The following is an 18666-nucleotide window of genomic DNA, read 5'->3' as shown; positions in this document are numbered from 1 at the left end:
CTTCGCAAGAAGAAGACCCTGGCCTCGCCAGTGCGCACGGGCCAAGCATGCGCCCTTAAAATAGCATCTGAATAACGCGTCACTGACTTTAGACTACGTTTTTCCTGATCTGTGGAATTGTTTTCTGAAACTGCAAAATAGCACCAGGGAAACGTTTGCGCCGGAACACGCCTTCTCTTTTCGCTAAACCGCACCCGGGAGCGCAAGTTCATTTCCTAATTTACCGACGTGAGTCTGTGGAGAGAAAAGTCCGCTGTGCATTGAGTGCAAAATAGGAATGATACATGCGTCGGTGTAGCTACAAAGTCAATTGCGCTGGGTATTATTATTATTTTCCCACCCCAAAGGATCTCTCAATATTTGGACTGCATACACAACGTCGGTGTCAAAACGTTCGTCTCCTCCATCTGAAATACTGCCGGTGACAACGTTGTTACAGTCGTTTGTTTCAAAGGGGGTTCCTAATGAATTACGCAATATGAGTAGGCTAAATGCTTGAAAAATGTCACTAGAAGAGAAAAAGGTAAGGGGACGGACCCACCTGCAACCGACGCAAGCAAGCACACCCTACAATTTCCCCAGAAATTGTACCCTCTCGCAAATTGTGCTTTGCCTTTGGCAAGGGCACAACCTTTGTTCTCTCACATATATATTATTATTCTTTTCCCACCCCTAAGGATCAGTCAATATTTGGACTACATAGCGTCGGTGTCAAAAGTTTCGTCTTGTTAGCGATTGAGTTGCTTGTATTTTTATTTACGTTCCGTTGCACGGTTTAGGCTGAACTTACGTTTTTGTGGCAAAAAGTGCCTTGTGTCAACAAAGGGTACTCAGTGGGGCCAACATCACAACATCAGCACACGTTAGCAACGATGCATGGATACAACGTGCATAGATGTGCTGTTGCACAGCGAGTATCGTATTGTGCCGTGGTGTACTAGCAGCATCATACATGAACATTTAAGCAAATCAAGTATTGCATGTCCAGTAAGTAATGTCACATTAAATAATGTATTTAAACTCAAGAGAAAGTGTGTGTATGTATGAGTGTTTGTGAGATAGAGACAGAGAAAGAGACACATACACAAAAAAAACACATACACACAAACATGCTGGAATGCTGTCTTGGATTTACCGTATTTCTTCGAATAAACGCTGCCCTCGAATAAACGCCGCCCTCGGATAAACGCCGCACCAAAAATGAACGTTGTGTAATAAACGCCGCCTTCGAATAAACGCTGCACAAAAGAAATCTGAAAACGGTTATTTAATTGGTTAAATTCAACCCCAGTATTTATTACCCATGTACATAACTTTCTGCACAGCTTTCTGTTTGAAATAAGGTGTATGAACGTTTAGGCATGCTGCTTCAGATTTCTACACAATGTAGAACACTTGTATTTGAGACAGTTGTATTACCAACGCACACCTAATTGATAGCCAATGAGAAGAGTTGCCGCTCTCATAGACAAACAAAGAATAGACAAGGAGGTCAGCGGTAGTAGCCTAAATGAAACCTGCGTTTTTAGCTGCATGATTCATTTGTCACAATGCCAGCAACAAAGTTGTCTATGGCTGCACTGCAGCTACAATTCACGAAATCTCTCTTACTAATTAAACACCGCCCTCGAATAAACACCGCCCTTGAATAAACGCCACACCAAAAATGTTAAACGTTATTTAATGTGTCTATCACAAGTTGAAAAATATCAAACTTTTGCAAACAGGCAGGTCTGATACTCCATTACCTCTCAAATCCCATCTGAACAATCAGACTGAGGGATCACTCCTTCTGCAAGCCCAGCTTTGTCCAAGTTCTAACCCACTGTCATCCTCACACACCCCCCTACACACAGTGCATCTTATATTGCAGCTTTGGGGACAGAGACAGAAGCACAGGGATACATAGAAACAGATAGAGAGAGATACAGGAGAGAGACACACAGGAGAGAGAAAGAGAGGAAGCTAGAGAGAAAGAGTGCGTGTATGTACGTGTGCGCGCATGTGTGTGTATTGTGGAAAACCCCAGAGCCCAGACACTCCCACTCTTCACTCTTCACTCCCAAATCCCAGGCTCTGGGATTTGGGAGTGAAGACCTTGTTAGCCGCTGGTGGAAGTGAGCGGGAGGATTTGGAATCACTTCCTGGATGATGTAACACAATCAGTCAGAACATGTGACTCATGCCCATTTCAGCCAACCAGAGGTCAGCTCTCAACTTAGTTAAAGTATTTTAGTCATTACAGTTAACTAAGCGAACAGGTCATTAAACAGTCCTTATTTCCTCCAATTAAACAGTCTTTTTTTATTAAGTAGCTGGTTGGAAATGTTTCCTTAGGCAGTGTCAATTTCAGTTTGGCCTGAGGCCTAAACAAGACATTTCTACTGGTTAACACTCAACTAAAATATTATTCATGTTGTAGTTGGTTTGTGGTTCATGGCGATTATGATTAACCCACATACAATTGGAGTCAACACTAAGATGTTGAGAAACAAGAAGCAAAATAGCTAGAAGCTTAACCCTCTGTGATGGTGCAACCTGAAAGCAACAGTACTATAATGAATCACCTCTTAGCATGATATATAGCCTGTTTTGGTTGATGGGGTCTTTCTGACCAGTATGGCACATTGTGTTGGGTATGTGTACCACATGTCTGATTGTATTTCATTCAGTTTAGTCCTATTTCTTCAAAACCCCACATGCATAGATATGTATTATCTTTATTGCTTTCTTGTCAGCTCCTGTGCAGCATATCACTTTGATAATCACAAAAGGAACAGTTAAGTTGAATCCAGTGTTACACCGTGTGTGTGTGTGGTATTTGGGTAGACAACAAAATGACATTGACATGGAGAAATACACTAATAAAGTTGTACGTTTGTGGAGTATTTTCCTCAGTGACAGCCAGGAATGTAAGGGAGGAATTGTGCTCCCTGAATTTATATTTCCTTGTTTAACTGTCTATAGAGCTTATGTAAAGCTGCCTGCTAATCTATTAGCATGTTACTGATATGATCCCTCTTCTCAAGCGCAACTCTCCTTTCTGTGAAACAGCAATACAAGCAACCATGGGAACTCCCAATTAGAAGTTAAAATGAATGCTGCCCGTGGGCATAGTTCTAGGATATGCTTAAGAAGTCACAGAGTCCCATTTATTTTTAAAAGAGGGCGCACATTCTTGCTTTTCATTTTATCTTTGTTAGGGGAAGTTGGAGTTTGAAATCTTAAGTTTCTTATTCTTATTAAGTCCACTGATAACACATTGCTCTCCATTTCTCACTGATTAAGGTGGTGGGAAAACGCAAGATTACAGAATAAAAAGAAGATATTTTACTGAAGTGTGATTACCACACAGAGTTTATAACCTCTTCTGCACATATATCTAGAAACATAAGCTAAATTTAGATAAGAATTATAGTGTTTGTAAAACTATCTTGTGCACACATTCTAGAAAGCTCTATCGTACAACAGTGGTGCCAAGAAGCACTGTTATCCCAAACACTGGCTGGCATCAAAGGGGTGATGTGCCCCCACATTGTTACATGCAGTGTTATGATAGGGCATCGCCCGCTTGGCTGACGATCTCACGAGTTGCCCTGATGCTGGTGCCAACACCCATGCCCAGGGGCTGCTCTGACACACACACACACACACATTCCAGAACTGGCACAACGGTGGTAATTGCTAGCAGGACCGCTAGAGATGCCTTTGAAGTTTATCCACCTCTAAGCTGGTAACACAACACTCACTCTATTCCTGGTCTTTTCTTGGAGTTCCTTTTGTTATTGTCCTGTCAGTGTTAGGAAAAGCCCACTCCTCCTGTTACTTAAAACTGCTCTCTTTACTGAGGGTTAAAGACGAAACATACGTTAGACAAACTACATTGTGGGAGAAATTGAGCTTCCATAAAATGCTTGTTTTTTTGTTTTCATACTCCACAACAATATGAACCACAAGATGGCTGTAGATCTAACTTGTTGACAAATGTCATTCACATTCTACTACAACCCCGACAACAATCATGTCATCGGTTTATAAAATCTATAAAAGGACTGTATGATGCAACACTGCATTTCTGAATCTGTGACTACTGCATGAAACCCCTTTAAGGCTCATGGTAAATGTACAAGCTAGCAAGACAGACATGAACAAACTTGCTACTAAGCAATTCTTGAAAATAAACTGTGTAGGGTTCTCCATTCCGTTCATTAGGGTATATATTTCTTCTGATGGAGAATAAAGTTCTCATAGTCTAACAGAAGAGTTAATACAGAGTCTAGGATTCCATCAGCCTTACCTCTATGGTGTTGCCATAGTCATAAGGTGAGGTATTGTGTATTCCTTCATGCTTAAAGCATAGGCCCTTACATAGTGATGGAAACTATCGTGTTTGTGTGTACTTGTGTTAAGAGCGCTCTTGTGCATTTACAAATGAGAACATCTTTGGGGTTTGGATTGACAGATGGTCTCTTGATCAATGATACTTTCTAACTCCAGTTTTATTATGACAACAGCCAAAGTTGTTGAGTTTTCACAACCACAGTTCTCTCTCCCACACACAAATACTTCAAAAGCCAAAGCAGGAAGTCCAGAACTCACCGGGTCTCCACAGTCTGTGCGTCCGTGTCCACCAGTCGATATGATAATGAACCCTTTGGGTCAGTCCCAGACAGAGACAGTCTCTCCACGCTCTCCTCCGTCTGGGCGATGTCACAGTGTCCCTGGTCCCCGTCTGCGCCACATGTCATTCCTGTGAGGTCTGCCGTCTCCTCCTCCTTATCCTCTACCTTCGCTTGTTCCTCGGGCTGAGTGGTTTCTCTGGGTTCAGCCCTGAACTGGAACAGGCTGCCTAGCCTTCTGAGGAAGGAGGTCTCTACTGGCAAAGGAGCGGGTAAGGAGATAGGCTCCTGGGGTGAGTCGGCAGGGGGCTGGATGGGGAGCTGGTCATGGGAGGAAGCCCCGGCATTGTGAGACACACTCCTCTCCCCTCCTCCCTCTGCTACTCCCTTCTCCGCTCCTTCCCTCCTATCCGGCTTCTCTCCGTAGAGCTCTTCCTCGGTGCTCCGGAACACCTAGAAGTGGCGAGATAGAAGCGCACCGGAGGACAGAGGGGGACAGAGAAAGAGAGAGAAAAAAAGAAACACAGATTAACTTTGTCAGCGGCGAGGTTGCTGTCGTTGTAGCAGCTGTACCCTGGCAGGGAGAGGAGGAAGGACTCAGCAGAACAGTCTCTTTATCCCTCTCTCTCTCTCTCTCTCTCTCTCCCTCTTGTTCTCTCTCTTGTTCTCTTTCTTGTTCTCTCTCGTTCTCTCTGTCTCTCTCTTGCTCTCTCGTTCTCTCTCTCTCGTTCTCTCTCTCTCTCTTCACACCAGCCTGTCCTTACCGGCAGAATCAGCCAGCAACAGCTCTCTCTCTCTGATGCAAATGTGCCTATAAAACCCTCCGCACGGCTCCCCTCCCCCCCGTAACCCAGCCCACAATGCAGTTAACCCTCGCTGCGCCACAGGGTGTTATAAGTAACACACATAAGTAGCTTATGTGTGTTTGGTGGGGGTCTTAGTTCATAGAGCCGACACTTTGCAGCATTCTCTCTACATCCATCCTGTCAGTGAGCCTTCTTCAACGCATGAGTGGTGCACAGGGGAGAGGGAGGGACCAGCGAGGCACGCATTTCTGGACCGGCTGGGCGTCACAGATGCTGGCCTGGCTGCCAATACTTGAACATGTATTTTTTTAAGGCTCAAGACGCACTTGTTCCGGGAGTACAACGGCACTTAGGAATACTTGTTTGGACCTGATGTTAGTTTCCTCCAGGATCACAATGACTCGTATTGAGAGACTTGTTGCTTTTGTTGTTAGTTGTAACGGTTTCAAATTCTTGTACTCGCTGTGAAATATTTTACTGTTTCTACAGGTACACTCTTGCACTCTTGTGGGGAGTTTCATGTTGTTCAATTGTAACTTGTTTAACTGCATGCTCTTTTGGTTCTTCCCTTTGGCACTTATTTGGTTTTCCACAATGTATGCTTCATGTTTTGGCTGCTCGCAATGTTTGGGGCTATCTCGTTGTTATGATCAGTGACCTATGCTCTTTTGTGAAGCTCTCTCTTGGAAGTCGCTTTGGATAAAAGCGTCTGCTAAATGCATAAATGTAAATGTAAGTGTGTTAAATATTTGATTACAGAAAACCAATTTTCTATAGGATTTACAGATTATTAAATTGCTATTTAGTTTATGCCGTTTTTGTAAACTGGTTTGAACTGTGTCATAAAATGAAGCTGTAGCCTTGACACAACACGAGAAACACTTTATTCATTGATTTTCAGAAACACCTCAAATATCCTGTAAAAGTCGATGGGAACACACAAACTCTTGGACTCATAGCGGCTTTGGGCGGTAGCACAGACTCATGCTGTGGAACTGTAGTATGATTGTTTGGCACCGATGCAGGAGCACTTCCTGTCTTTATAGCAGAGATGAAGACAGGAAGCAGTGAGATCAGAATCAGAATTCGGTTTATTCGCCATGTATGTTATACAAACACGGAATTTACTGTGGCAGGGAGGTGGAAACACTAAACATATACGAATCTTAAATTAAGTAAAGGTACAGAAGTTTAACTATTCCTAAGAACTAAACAATCTCAGAATAAAACAATTTAAATATAAAATAAAATATATATAAAAATAAGAATAAGAATGAGCAGCATGAGTGGTCAACATAGTGCAATAGTGCAATCAGATACTGGGTTAAATAATGAATGAATGTCAATGAGAGTCCTTGGCCTTGTTGAAGAGGCCAGTAGCAGATGGAAAGAAACTGTTCTTATGGCGTGAGGTTTTGGTCCTGATGGACCGCAGCCTTCTGCCGGAGGGGAGTAGTAGCTGGAACAGGGAGTGGCCAGGGTGGGAGGGGTCGGCCACAATCTTCCTCGCTCGCCTCAGGGTCCTCGAGGTGTGCAGGTCCTCGATGGTAGGCAGATTGCAGCCGATCACCTTCTCAGCAGTGCGGATGATACGCTGCAGTCTGCTCTTGTCCTTGGCAGTGGCAGCAGCGTACCAGATGGTGATGGAAGAGGTGAGGATGGACTCAATGATAGCTGTGTAGAAGTGCACCATCATTGTCTTTGGCAGGTTGAATTTCTTCAGCTGACATAGGAAGTACATCCTCTGTTGTGCTTTCTTGGTGAGGGAGCTGATGTTCAGTTCCCACTTGAGGTCCTGGGAGAGGATGGTGCCCAGGAAGCGGAAGGACTCCACAGTGTTGACTGGGGAGTCGCACAGGGTGATGGGGTGAGTGGGGCTGTATTCTTCCTGAAGTCCACAACCATCTCCACTGTCTTAAGAGCATTGAGCTCTAAGTTGTTCTGGCTGCACCAGGTTGTCAGCTTCCCACCTATAATCAGACTCGTCCCCGTCAGAGATGAGCCCAATGAGGGTGGTGTCGTCCGCAAACTTCAGAAGTTTGACAGACGGATGACTGGAGGTGCAACTGTTGGTGTACAGGGAGAACAGCAGAGGGGAAAGGACACAGCCCTGAGGAGATCCGGTGCTGATGGACCGGGAGTCAGAGACTTGTGTTCCCAGCTTAATGCACTGCTTCCTGTCAGACAGGAAGTCTGTGATCCACCTGCAGGTGGAGTTGGGCACGTTCAGCTAGGAGAGCTTGTCCTGAAGCAGGGAGGGGATGATGGTGTTGAAGGCAGAGCTGAAATCCACAAACAGGATCCTGGCGTAGGATGCTGGGGGGTCCAGGTTCTGTAGGGTGAAGTGGAGGGCCATGTTAACGGCGTCATCCACCGACCTGTTGGCGCTGTAGGCAAACTGCAGTGGGTCCAGGAAAGGGTCGGTGATGGATTTGAGGTGTGCCAGCACAAGGTGCTCAAAAGACTTCATTATCACAGAGGTCAGGGCGACGGGTCTGTAGTCATTGAGTCCTGTTGGCCTTGGCTTTTTGGGCACAGGGATGATGGTGGAGGACTTGAGACAGGCTGGCACATGGCATGTCTCTAAGGAGGTGTTAAAGATGTTGGTAAACACCGGAGACAGCTGGTCAGCGCAGTGCTTGAGGGTGGCAGGAGAGACAGAGTCCGGCCCAGCTGCTTTGCGGGGGTTCTGCCTCTTGAAAAGTCTGTTAACTTCACCCTCCTGAATGGAGAGAGTCGTCACTGTAGAGGGGGGGAGGCCACATGGGTGTGAGGGGGTAGATCAGGACAGTCCAATTGTTTTTCAAATCTACAGTAGAAATCGTTCAGGTTGTTGGCCAGGTGAGAGTCGTTAGTGGAGTGGGGGGCTCTGGGCTTGTTGGTGATCTGCCTGTGCCCTCTCCAGACAGAAGCAGAGTCGTTAGCAGAGAACTGGCGCTTCAGTCTCTCTGAGTACAGTCGTTTAGCCCCTCTCACCGCCTTGCTAAACCTGTTCTTCGACTCCATGAATCTGTCTCTATCCCCACTCCTAAATGCTTCCTCCTTCTCTGACCTCAACCTTCTGAGCTCTGCTGAGAACCAGGGCTTGTCGTTGTTGAAGTTCACCCTGGTGCGTGTTGGAATACAGCAGTCCTCACAGAAGCTGATGTATGATGTCACAGCCTCTGTGAGTTCATCCAGACTATTGGTAGCAGTTGTGAACATATCCCAGTCAGTACAGTCCAAGCACGCCCGGAGATCCTCCATAGCCTCACTGGTCCACTGTTTTGATGTCCTCACAACAGGTTTACAGAGCTTTAATTTCTGCCTGTATGCAGGAATCAGATGGACCATGGTATGGTCAGAGTGACCCAGTGCTGCACGAGGGACGGCGTGGTAGGCTCTACTGACTGTATTGTAGCAGTGAACCAGAGTGTTCTCTTCTCTGGTTGGACATTTGATGAATTGTCTGTATTTAGGGAGTTTGTGGCTGAAATTACTTTTGTTAAAGGTGACATGACATGAAAACTTCACTTTAGGAGGTTATTTAACATTAATATGAGTTCCCCTAGCCTGTCTTTGGTCCCCCAGTGGCTAGAATTTTTGATAGGTGTAAACCAAGCCCTGGGTGTCCTTCTGCGCCTTTGAGAAAATGAAGGCTCAATTGCTCTGTTTGAAAATCCTTTGAAAAAGGTTAACTCCCCTCTCTCTGCTTTGCCCGCCCAGAGAATCTGGCCCGCCCATAAGAAACTGAGCTACGACCGTGCAAGTGTTTTTATCCTCGAGAGACATCGTGGCTTGCAAACGAACGAAGCATTACATTTGCTCAGTTTGGATGTACAAAGGAAAACAAAAATCTTTTTACAGTTCCTTCATCCAAGCCTCTGAAGACCCAGTGTCTTAATTTTATTTTCTCTGGAAATGCACCTACATAACTTCTGTTGTAGGCGCATTTGTTTTGTATGTCTGCGCCAAACACTTCAGCCATTACTGTTTCCTCAACTTGAGCTAATACAAAGCTGGCCTTGCTGAAATTAAATTCTGGATCAGTACTAACTCTCCTACGTCCAGCTACTAACCTCGGACAAGTAAGTTAACTAACGCTATATCATTTTGTAGCTTTACTGTATATGGTTACCTAGCTTGCTACCTTTAGAATGTGGCTGTAACATTAGCTCTGCAGCTAACAGCTGAGTTACTGTCGCTAATGTAAAGGTAGATAGCATCAAGTATGTGTGTGAATACACATGCTGTAACGTGAGTGTTGTACACTTCTTTGTCATTTGGATAACCGTTCTGCTGTTGGTGTTATGGCGCGCGCGATATCCGCCTTTCTCCTCATTGAAATGACAGAGTGTGTACCTCTGCAAACCAGGGTTATCAGATGAGAATGGGCAAATTCGAGGCATCTTACAGCAACGGGGCTACAGCCATTGCGATACATCCATTGTAAACATTAGCGCATGGTGCCGCCCCTCCGCTCCTCATTAGCATTTAAAGCTACAGACACCAAAACAGTGCATTCTGAGGAAAGCTCCTTGTGGGACTGCTAGTAGTGGCTGTAATTCTGCACCAAGGCTGAATTTCGCGAAAGAGACTTCTGATACAGTATTATGGGACCACTAAGGCCTATATAAAAGCATCCAAAAACAGCATGTCATGTCACCTTTAAAGTCGCAGAGTACGATAACAAGGGAATCCAGGTTTGCTCGCTCCACACTCAGAATCTGGTCGGCGAGCATGCGTTGGGCCTCTTTAACCTGTGGACCCGGCGCCATGTAAACTCCGACCAAAATGAGTGACGCAAATTCTCGTGGCGAGTAAAAAGGTTTACAGTTAATAAAAAATGATTCCAGACCCGGAGAGCAATGTTGCAGAATCACTGTCACATCTACACACCAGCCACTGTTGATGTAGAAACAAATACCACCGCCTTTGGTTTTGCTGGAGAGTGCAGTGTCCCGGTCAGCTCTCACGAGTTGAAAGCCTGTCAGATGTAATGCGGTGTCCGGGATCAAATCGCACAGCCATGTCTCCGTGAAGCACAAAACCGAAGATGAAAGAAAGTCTCTGTTTTCACCATCAGTAGCTGAAGTTCGTCCATTTAATTGCACAGTGAACGTACGTTGGAGAGGAAAAAACTTGGAAGCACTGTTCGGATTCCAGATGTCAACCATGACACCATGACATGTGGGAGGAGGGGCCCCGAGGGGTGGAATTAACATCACCAATCAGACAGCTGTTTCTCAAAGTCCAGACACACCAGACACAAAGTCAGAGCAATGGAGGCTGCAGGGATCATTTAGTGACTGGTCACACAACCAATCCCCTGGGAAGACTTCATCCAATGACATCACATCAGTGTCTCCGATAAGAAATGATCTATCGATCCCCAGCACCTGCTTCCCAGGGTGTTTGTCTGAATGGTAGTTCTCAATGGACCTGCTGTTGTACAAGTGATTCTATGTGTTCCTATATAAAGGATGATCATTTAGATGGACAATTGTTTTTTTGTTGTTGCTGGGATTAGATTAGGAACATATTCTTGTCTGTCTTTTAGGCATAATCAAATCAGAATCAAATCATTTCAATGTAAAGAAATGCATATCTCAGAAATCAGACATGTACATAAAATATGTTGTGAAAAGGTGCAAAATGTTTGTTGTTTATTGAACAAGATTATATCTGCATTGTCAGCCAAGCCAATTTGCTATAATTGAAGCATCTCTTACTACTAATTAAGTTCAAACGTTTAAGTTTTTCTGGCTACAGTCAGCCAGACACTGTTTACAAAATGACAGCCATGTTAGTGAGTAAGCAGACTTACAGATGGTGTAGGCAATGTTGTTTTTTTCATATTTGCTGGAATAAACTTCACATCTTGATAGCAACCAATACATCTAAAGGTTTGACGGTAAAATGAAATCAATTATGGCGTCACAGGACTGTAATAAACATGACAAATCATTAAGACCATTCCGAGACTAATGATTCGACGGGCTACCTATCTGTCTACCTACCTACCTGCGCTCACTCTGCCCCAGCACTTGACTGATAACTTACTTTACCTAGCTAACGTTACCACAGCCAACTGTTGATAGCTCACCAGCAATAGGTTAAAACTCTATTATAGAATTTCCCAATACTAACATGCTAGCTTGAAAGTAGTAACGTACTAACGTTAGCTATTTTTATGTTCATTATGATAGTGTTGTGTGTGTTCTTACATTTGAATGCGACAGGGGGGAAAAACGAAGCTGGTCTCTCAAAAGCTCTCTCTCTCGTGGACTAACTAGACTAGTCTCCCAGCAGTTCTGTAGTCATGTGTTTTGTGGGAGTGGCTTTGGAGGGAGGGGGTGGGATGTTATGGTCTGAATCGTTTGGCATTGTTGCAATCCTTATAGCTAAAATAGATAGCTTCGCAAACCTTTCCTACACCAGCTTTAACAGTGAAGTTGTAGAAACTGATGAGGAACACTTGAGAACACTGATTAGCAAAGCCAAGAGGAATCTATCATGTAACATCCTCCCTTACATACTCAGTGATATGGAGAAACATTCAAACCTCAAAAAAGGGCATTAAGGGGTATGAAATATGAATACTATGTATAGATATCTCTCTCCACTGGCTACCTATCATGGCCCGTATCAGATTCAAGACCCTGGTATTGACCTTCCGAGCAGTGAACGGGACTGCACCCGTCTACATCAAGTCTCTCCTGCAGCCTTACACCCCCACCCGTCACCTACGGTCTTCTTCAGACAACCGCCTGGTGGTCCCACCGCTCAAGACCACCCGGTCCCAACACAAGCTCTTCTCCTGTCTGGCCCCCCAGTGGTGGAATCAACTCCCCACCTCCATCAGAGACACTGACTGTCTCTCCACATTCAAGAAAAGGCTCAAGACGCACTTGTTCCGGGAGTACAACGGTACTTAGGAATGGTTTGCTTGACCCGATGTTAGTTTCCTCAAGGATCACAATGACTCTTGCTTAGAGACTTGTTGCTCTTGTGGTTAGTGGTAACTGATTTAAATGTTTGTACTCGCTGTGATATATTGTTTTTATTATTGTTGCTTGCTTTTTCCACAGGTACACTTGCACTTATAGCGGTTCATGTTGTTTAATTGTAACTTGTTTAACTACATGCTCTTATGGTTCTTCCCTTTGGCACTTACTTTGGTTGTTCACAATGTGTGCTTCATGTTTTGGCTACTCGCAATGTTTTGTGGCTATCTTGTTGTTATGATCAGTGACCTATGCACTTTGTAAAGCTCTCTCTTGGAAGTCGCTTTGGATAAAAGCGTCTGCTAAATGAATAAATGTAAATGTAAATGTAGATATAACAAAATGTTCCTTTATGTTCTATGATTAAATTAAATTTGACTAATAACAATCTAAATGCATGATGATTCTATTAAAACTGGCTATGTTTTGCTTTCAGAGAATTACAATCCATGGAAATGAACAATGCTTACTTTTCTTTAACTTTTGGTAGGTACTGCAACTGTACTTTACAGCATGGACTATTGCAGGCAGTATGCATAAAATGCAGCATGTTTGGGGCATACTACTTCATCTTCAACATTATCACCTCAACTACAGAGCAACAATAACACCTCAACTACAGAGCAACAATAACACCTCAACTCCAGAGCAACAATAACATCAAGTACAGAGCAACAATAACAACTCAACTACAGAGCAACAATAACATCAACTACAGAGCAACAATAACATCAACTACAGAGCAACAATAACATCAACTACAGAGCAACAATAACACCTCAACTACATCTCAACTACAGAGCAACAATAACATCTCAACTACAGAGCAACAATAACATCAACTACAGAGTAACAATAACACCTCAACTACATCTCAACTACAGAGCAACAATAACATCTCAACTAAACTGTTAGTTTCCTGCAGGATTATAATGACTCGTATTGAGAGACTTGTTGCTCTTGTTGGTTAGTTGTAACAGTTTCAAATTATTGTACTCGCTGTGAAATATTTTACTGTTTGTTTTTTCTACAGGTACACTCTTGCACTCTTGTGGGGAGTTTCATGTTGTTCAATTGTAACTTGTTTAACTGCATGCTCTTATGGTTCTTCCCTTTGGCACTTATTTGGTTTCCCACAATGTATGCTTCATGTTTTGGCTGCTCGCAATGTTTGGGGCTATCTCGTTGTTATGATCAGTGACCTATGCTCTTTTGTAAAGCTCTCTCTTGGAAGTCGATTTGGATTAAAGCGTCGGCTAAATGCATAAATGTAACTAAAGAGCAACAATAACACCTGAACTACAGAGCAACAATAACACCTCAACTACAGAACAACAATAACATCTCAACCACAGAGCACCAATAACATCCCAATAACAGTTAGTCCAAGGGAAGCTAGAAGAATCTCATCAGTTTGAGTCTTGAACTGAACAGACAGGTTCATATTGGTCCACTTTTGTACCCTCTTCCTCCGCTGCGCACTGAATTATAATCAAAATAGCCAGAAAAGCATGCTGGCTTACATACTGCTAAATGCTACCAGATGTAGTATGTCATAATGGCACTTTGCCACACAGTATTAGACTTACGCACCAAATCTCTGACATACTTGTACTTGTAATTGTATGTACAAGTATTGATACCCAGCACACGTAACTTCAATCTAATCATTTTCAAAATAAAAGTGGAAACTCAACACTCCTCTATTATCTCTACACCATACCATGACTCAGCTGTGACTCACAATATTCAACAATAAAACATACTGAGCCCTTCACAGTGAACTGTTAATATGCGTCAGACGCAATGTGGGGTTCATCACAATGATGACATGGACATAAAGGACAGACAGGACTTTCTAGAACCCTATCTCTCTGACTCTAGGAACAAAAAGCAGCACCTCTACCCAGAAGCTAATGTTCCAGACCCTTTTCCAGAATGTGTTGCCCAGAGCATTTCTCTACATTTCTCCCAATCTGAAACATAATGTGTGTGTTCCGATACGCAACCGTTTCTTTCCTCACTAGTAACTGTTTATAGATTTAGAAGGAAAGAGCAAGTTAAAGAGTAACTCAATAAGAATTTTTCTTGTTTAATCACTGCAATACACACGGCTAAACTCATTGGGTGTGCTTTGCCTTCGGCAAGGGCACAACCTTTGGTCTGTCACATATATATTTATTGGGTGTGCTTTGCCTTCGGCAAGGGCATAACCTTTGTTCTCTCACATATATATTATTATTATTCTTTTTGCCCGCCAAAAACTCAGTCAATATTTGGCCTACATACACAACCTAGGTGTCAAAAGTTTCGTCTTGGTAGCGATTGAGTTGCTTCTATTGGGATTTACGTTCCGTTGCATGGTTTAGGCTCAAGTTAAGTTTTTGTGGCGAAAAGTGAAGCTAACGGTGGCTAATTTGCTAGCCACAGTCACTGACGTTACTAAAGTCACTACGTCACGAAAACACGCGTGACTACCTGTAGCAGAACATTCGTTTCGCATCTGTTAACTTGGGGGATAGCTAGGCTAACTATAGCTTTACTGCAAGGCAGCTGCAGAAACGCCACAAGCAAAGAGGCCAGGGTGATAACTATTTACTCATTTTACTTTGTGATGTGAAACACAATTGTGAAATGTAATGTACAATATTATCTGATATTATTAAGGAAGTAGGCCCACATCTACTTTCGGAAACGGTAGTCTACTATTTCACTGAAGCATTAGCATCATGACATTAGCCTCTGTTGCCCGGGCAACACATACTACAGTGGTCTATGATGCATCTGTTTTCAATCGTTAAAATAAACATTCCTCACAAATACATTTTCGTTGTAGGATTTATTATGACATTAGATTACAAGTAAACGATTTGTGGGTGAAATTATCATTACCTGTGGTTTCAAACCAGTGTAGCTCACTGCAACGCTGTAGCCTACACGAGACACTACAAAAACATCTACACAGCTGTTCAGGAAGTCAAACGGCGACAGAACATGTTCGGCACTCCCCTTACTTAAATCAAAAGTCTAACTACTAACCTGAACTTCATTGCCACAGCCTAAACTTTGTCAATCTGTTCATGAAAATAATTAATTTCAGCCTAAACTGTACAACGTAATGTTACATCTAATTCAACCAACGCAATCGCTACCAAGACGGTGCAGTAGTCTAGTACTGCACCGTAGTTTTACAATTTGCCGGGGCAGCTTCTCCACACAGGGCTATATCGCATTTTGCGTTGTTACTGACAATGATCGCTACCAGTGAGCTTTTTATGAATGAGCGATTTTCCACTAAATAAATGTCAAGCTTATTTACGTTTTGGGGGGCATATTTTCATTTAGCAGATGGTACTGTTCGAATCGTGGTTCCATTTTTTACTGCCGGTAACGTCGTAGAATAATCTTCAAAGGGGGTTCTTTATTAATGAATGAATGCAATGAGTAGGCTAAATGCCTGAAAATATCACGATAAGGGAAAAACTTCAAAGGGGGTTCTTTATTAATGAATGAATGCAATGAGTAGGCTAAATGCCTGAAAATATCACGATAAGGGAAAAACTTAAAAGGACATTTAAGTCATAGAGATTAAGTCCATTTTTACACCGGTCTGCCAAATTTATTCATTTTGATTCAACGATGTGGCTGCATCTTGCAGGGCAAATGAGAAGACATCTATTTCATTATACACTTCACTCGTATTTTCAGTTGTAAATGAGCAGCAAAAAAAAAAATGCTTTTAAATCTATGTAATCTTTATAAATAATAAGTATGCATTTTTATATAAAATATACAGAAATATCAGTTATAAAAATGTCATTCAAAAACGGACCCCTGTGCAACCAACGCAAGCAAGCACACCGTACAATTTACCCAGAAATTGTACCCTCTCTAGTTTTGACGTACAATTGCCTTTTTGAGATTTTCACGTCTCACAAAGAGGGGTTGTGTATGATAACTGGTCAGGATCAAGTTTCACTTTTAATGTTTGAGGAGGCCCCAAAATGAATATTTATGAAGAATCCCCCACCCACAACTTTTCACCTGAAAGCTTTCTTTGAAAATATGAAGGGGCTGGTTTACAGATGGAACTGGGTGTACAGTCAAGGCCTTAAAGGGGTGATTGACTGGGTTTTTGGGGTATTTCACACTGTTCCTTAAGGTCTCCGAATAGGGTATGTAACATTGTTTGGGCTGAAAATGGCCCGAGTGCTGTTCTATGCCCCCTGATACATCCAGTGAAATTTTCCCAGGAAAAAACGCTAGGTTTTCTCCTTTTAAGTTATGTTCATGAATATATAGATGAGCTGCGCGCTGATTGGTTTACAACGAGTGAAGCTGCGGAGCAAAGACGCAACACCATTGTTGCCAGGTCCGCGGTTTTCCGCTGGTTCGGGGAGACTTGAAATAAAAATGAACAAATAAATCTATTGTGTTTTCAACAGATTGACTAGATATCATTTGAAATGATTACGTTAGTTGTTTCCACTTCTGTTGTTGAAGCAAACAGGATCGCCTTAGGTGGGTAAGGTTAGCACTACAGCTTAGCAAACAAACTATCGTGATTCAACTCAGCTTCAGAGATAGATCTGGACAATTACATGCATCTTGAATTGTAGATTTACATGACAACACAGGTTATTTATTTGAATGAAACATCATTGCCAATAAACTAGGCTAAATCATCACACATTCTACCTATGCTCTTGCGCAGAGGCGTCTTAATAGCACGTGTTTTTATTTACGTTCCGTTGCACGGTTTAGGCTGAAATTCCGTGAAAAAAATAAAAAGTGCCTTGTGTCAACGAAGGGAACTCAGTGCCAGAGTACGTCACAACGTCAGCACACGTTAGCAACGACGCATGGATACAACGTGCATTGCTGTTGCACAGCAAGTATCGTATTATGCCATGGTGTACTAGCAGCATTATACATTTAAGCAATTCAAGACTTGCATGTACAGTAAGTAATGTCACATTAAATAATGTATTTAAAAGCTTGTGTGGTGCGTCGCTGTCTTCAATGCCACAGCCTAAACTTTATGTCAAAAGAAACGTTTTTAATTTCCGGCGCATTCAAACAATCCCCTCAGTGAAGTTTGGCTAGCAACAGCTCGTAAAAGCTAAGTTAGCTTGCTCGTAGCACAATTCAGCTTTTCCACGCAGGGCTCTAGACTTAAAAGTCGCGTTTGGGGGCATATTTTCAGTTAGCAGATGTTACTGTTTGAATCGCGATTCCATCTGAAAAATACTGCCGGTGACAACGTTGTTAGAATAGCTTGTGTCAAAGGGGGTTCAGCTTGTTTCATATTAAATGGACCCATCTGCAACCGACGCAAGCAAGCACACCCTATTATTTCCCCAGAAATTGTACCCTCTCTAGTTTTTGTTACATTTTGTTACATTTTGTTTAGATAAGGGGGAGGGGGGGGGCTCCCTCCACCACCACATCCACCACCTGATGCCACTGTAGAGCATAATTACATAATGACACCGCATCACATAGCCATGTCAGGTGCAGAGAGCAGCTCTGAAACTTTACTAATTGTTAGAAACTTCCATCCATCCATCCATCATCTTCCGCTTGTCCGGGGGTCGGGTCGCGGGGGCAGCAACCTAAGCAGGGAGGCCCAGACTTTCCTCTCCCCGGCCACTTCCACCAGCTCTTCCTGGGGGACCCCGAGGCGTTCCCAGGCCAGCCGAGAGACAAAGTCCCTCCAGCGTGTCCTGGGTCTTCCCCGGGGCCTCTTCCCAGTGGGACGTGCCCAGAACACCTCACCAGGGAGGCGTCCAGGAGGCATCCTTATCAGATGCCCGAGCCACCTCAACTGGCCCCTCTCGACGCGGAGGAGCAGCGGTTCTACTCTGAGCCCCTCCCGGATGACCGAGCTTCTCACCCTATCTCTAAGGGAGAGCCCGGACACCCTGCGGAGAAAACTCATTTCGGCCGCTTGTATTCGCGATCTCGTTCTTTCGGTCACTACCCACAGTTCGTGACCATAGGTGAGGGTAGGAACGTAGATCGACTTGTTAGAAACTTTATTTTCTTAATTGTCCATTTGGAAAAGTTCAGTCTTCTTAATTCTTGTCCTACAATTTTTGTTTTATCGCACAAGCCTTTGTTGATCACTGTATATAAATATTTTTTTTTCTTTAATTATTCTTTTTTTAATCTTTTTTTAATGATCATCATATAATATTAAGTTATATATATGTATGTATTATGTATGTATTAATAAATGTAAATAATATAGAC

The 18666-nt window shown here is 43.2% G+C and overlaps 1 protein-coding gene across 4 annotated transcripts in view; it reads right to left on the bottom strand.

Moving 5' to 3' along the window:
* The window catches only part of LOC134039285 (uncharacterized), an 86809-nt gene that overhangs the window by 55320 nt on the left and 12823 nt on the right, over positions 1-18666 (bottom strand). For all 4 annotated transcript variants that reach the window (XM_062485040.1, XM_062485042.1, XM_062485041.1 and 1 more), the window contains exon 3: positions 4600-5072. In XM_062485040.1, coding sequence (XP_062341024.1) covers positions 4600-5072 — 473 coding nt within the window. The remainder of the gene's footprint in view (positions 1-4599; positions 5073-18666) is intronic.

Source organism: Osmerus eperlanus, chromosome 19 (assembly GCF_963692335.1).
Source record: "Osmerus eperlanus chromosome 19, fOsmEpe2.1, whole genome shotgun sequence".
Lineage (NCBI taxonomy): Eukaryota > Metazoa > Chordata > Actinopteri > Osmeriformes > Osmeridae > Osmerus > Osmerus eperlanus.
The sequence above is the reverse complement of the archived record's forward strand: the minus strand, read 5'-3'. Positions and strand labels throughout refer to the sequence as shown.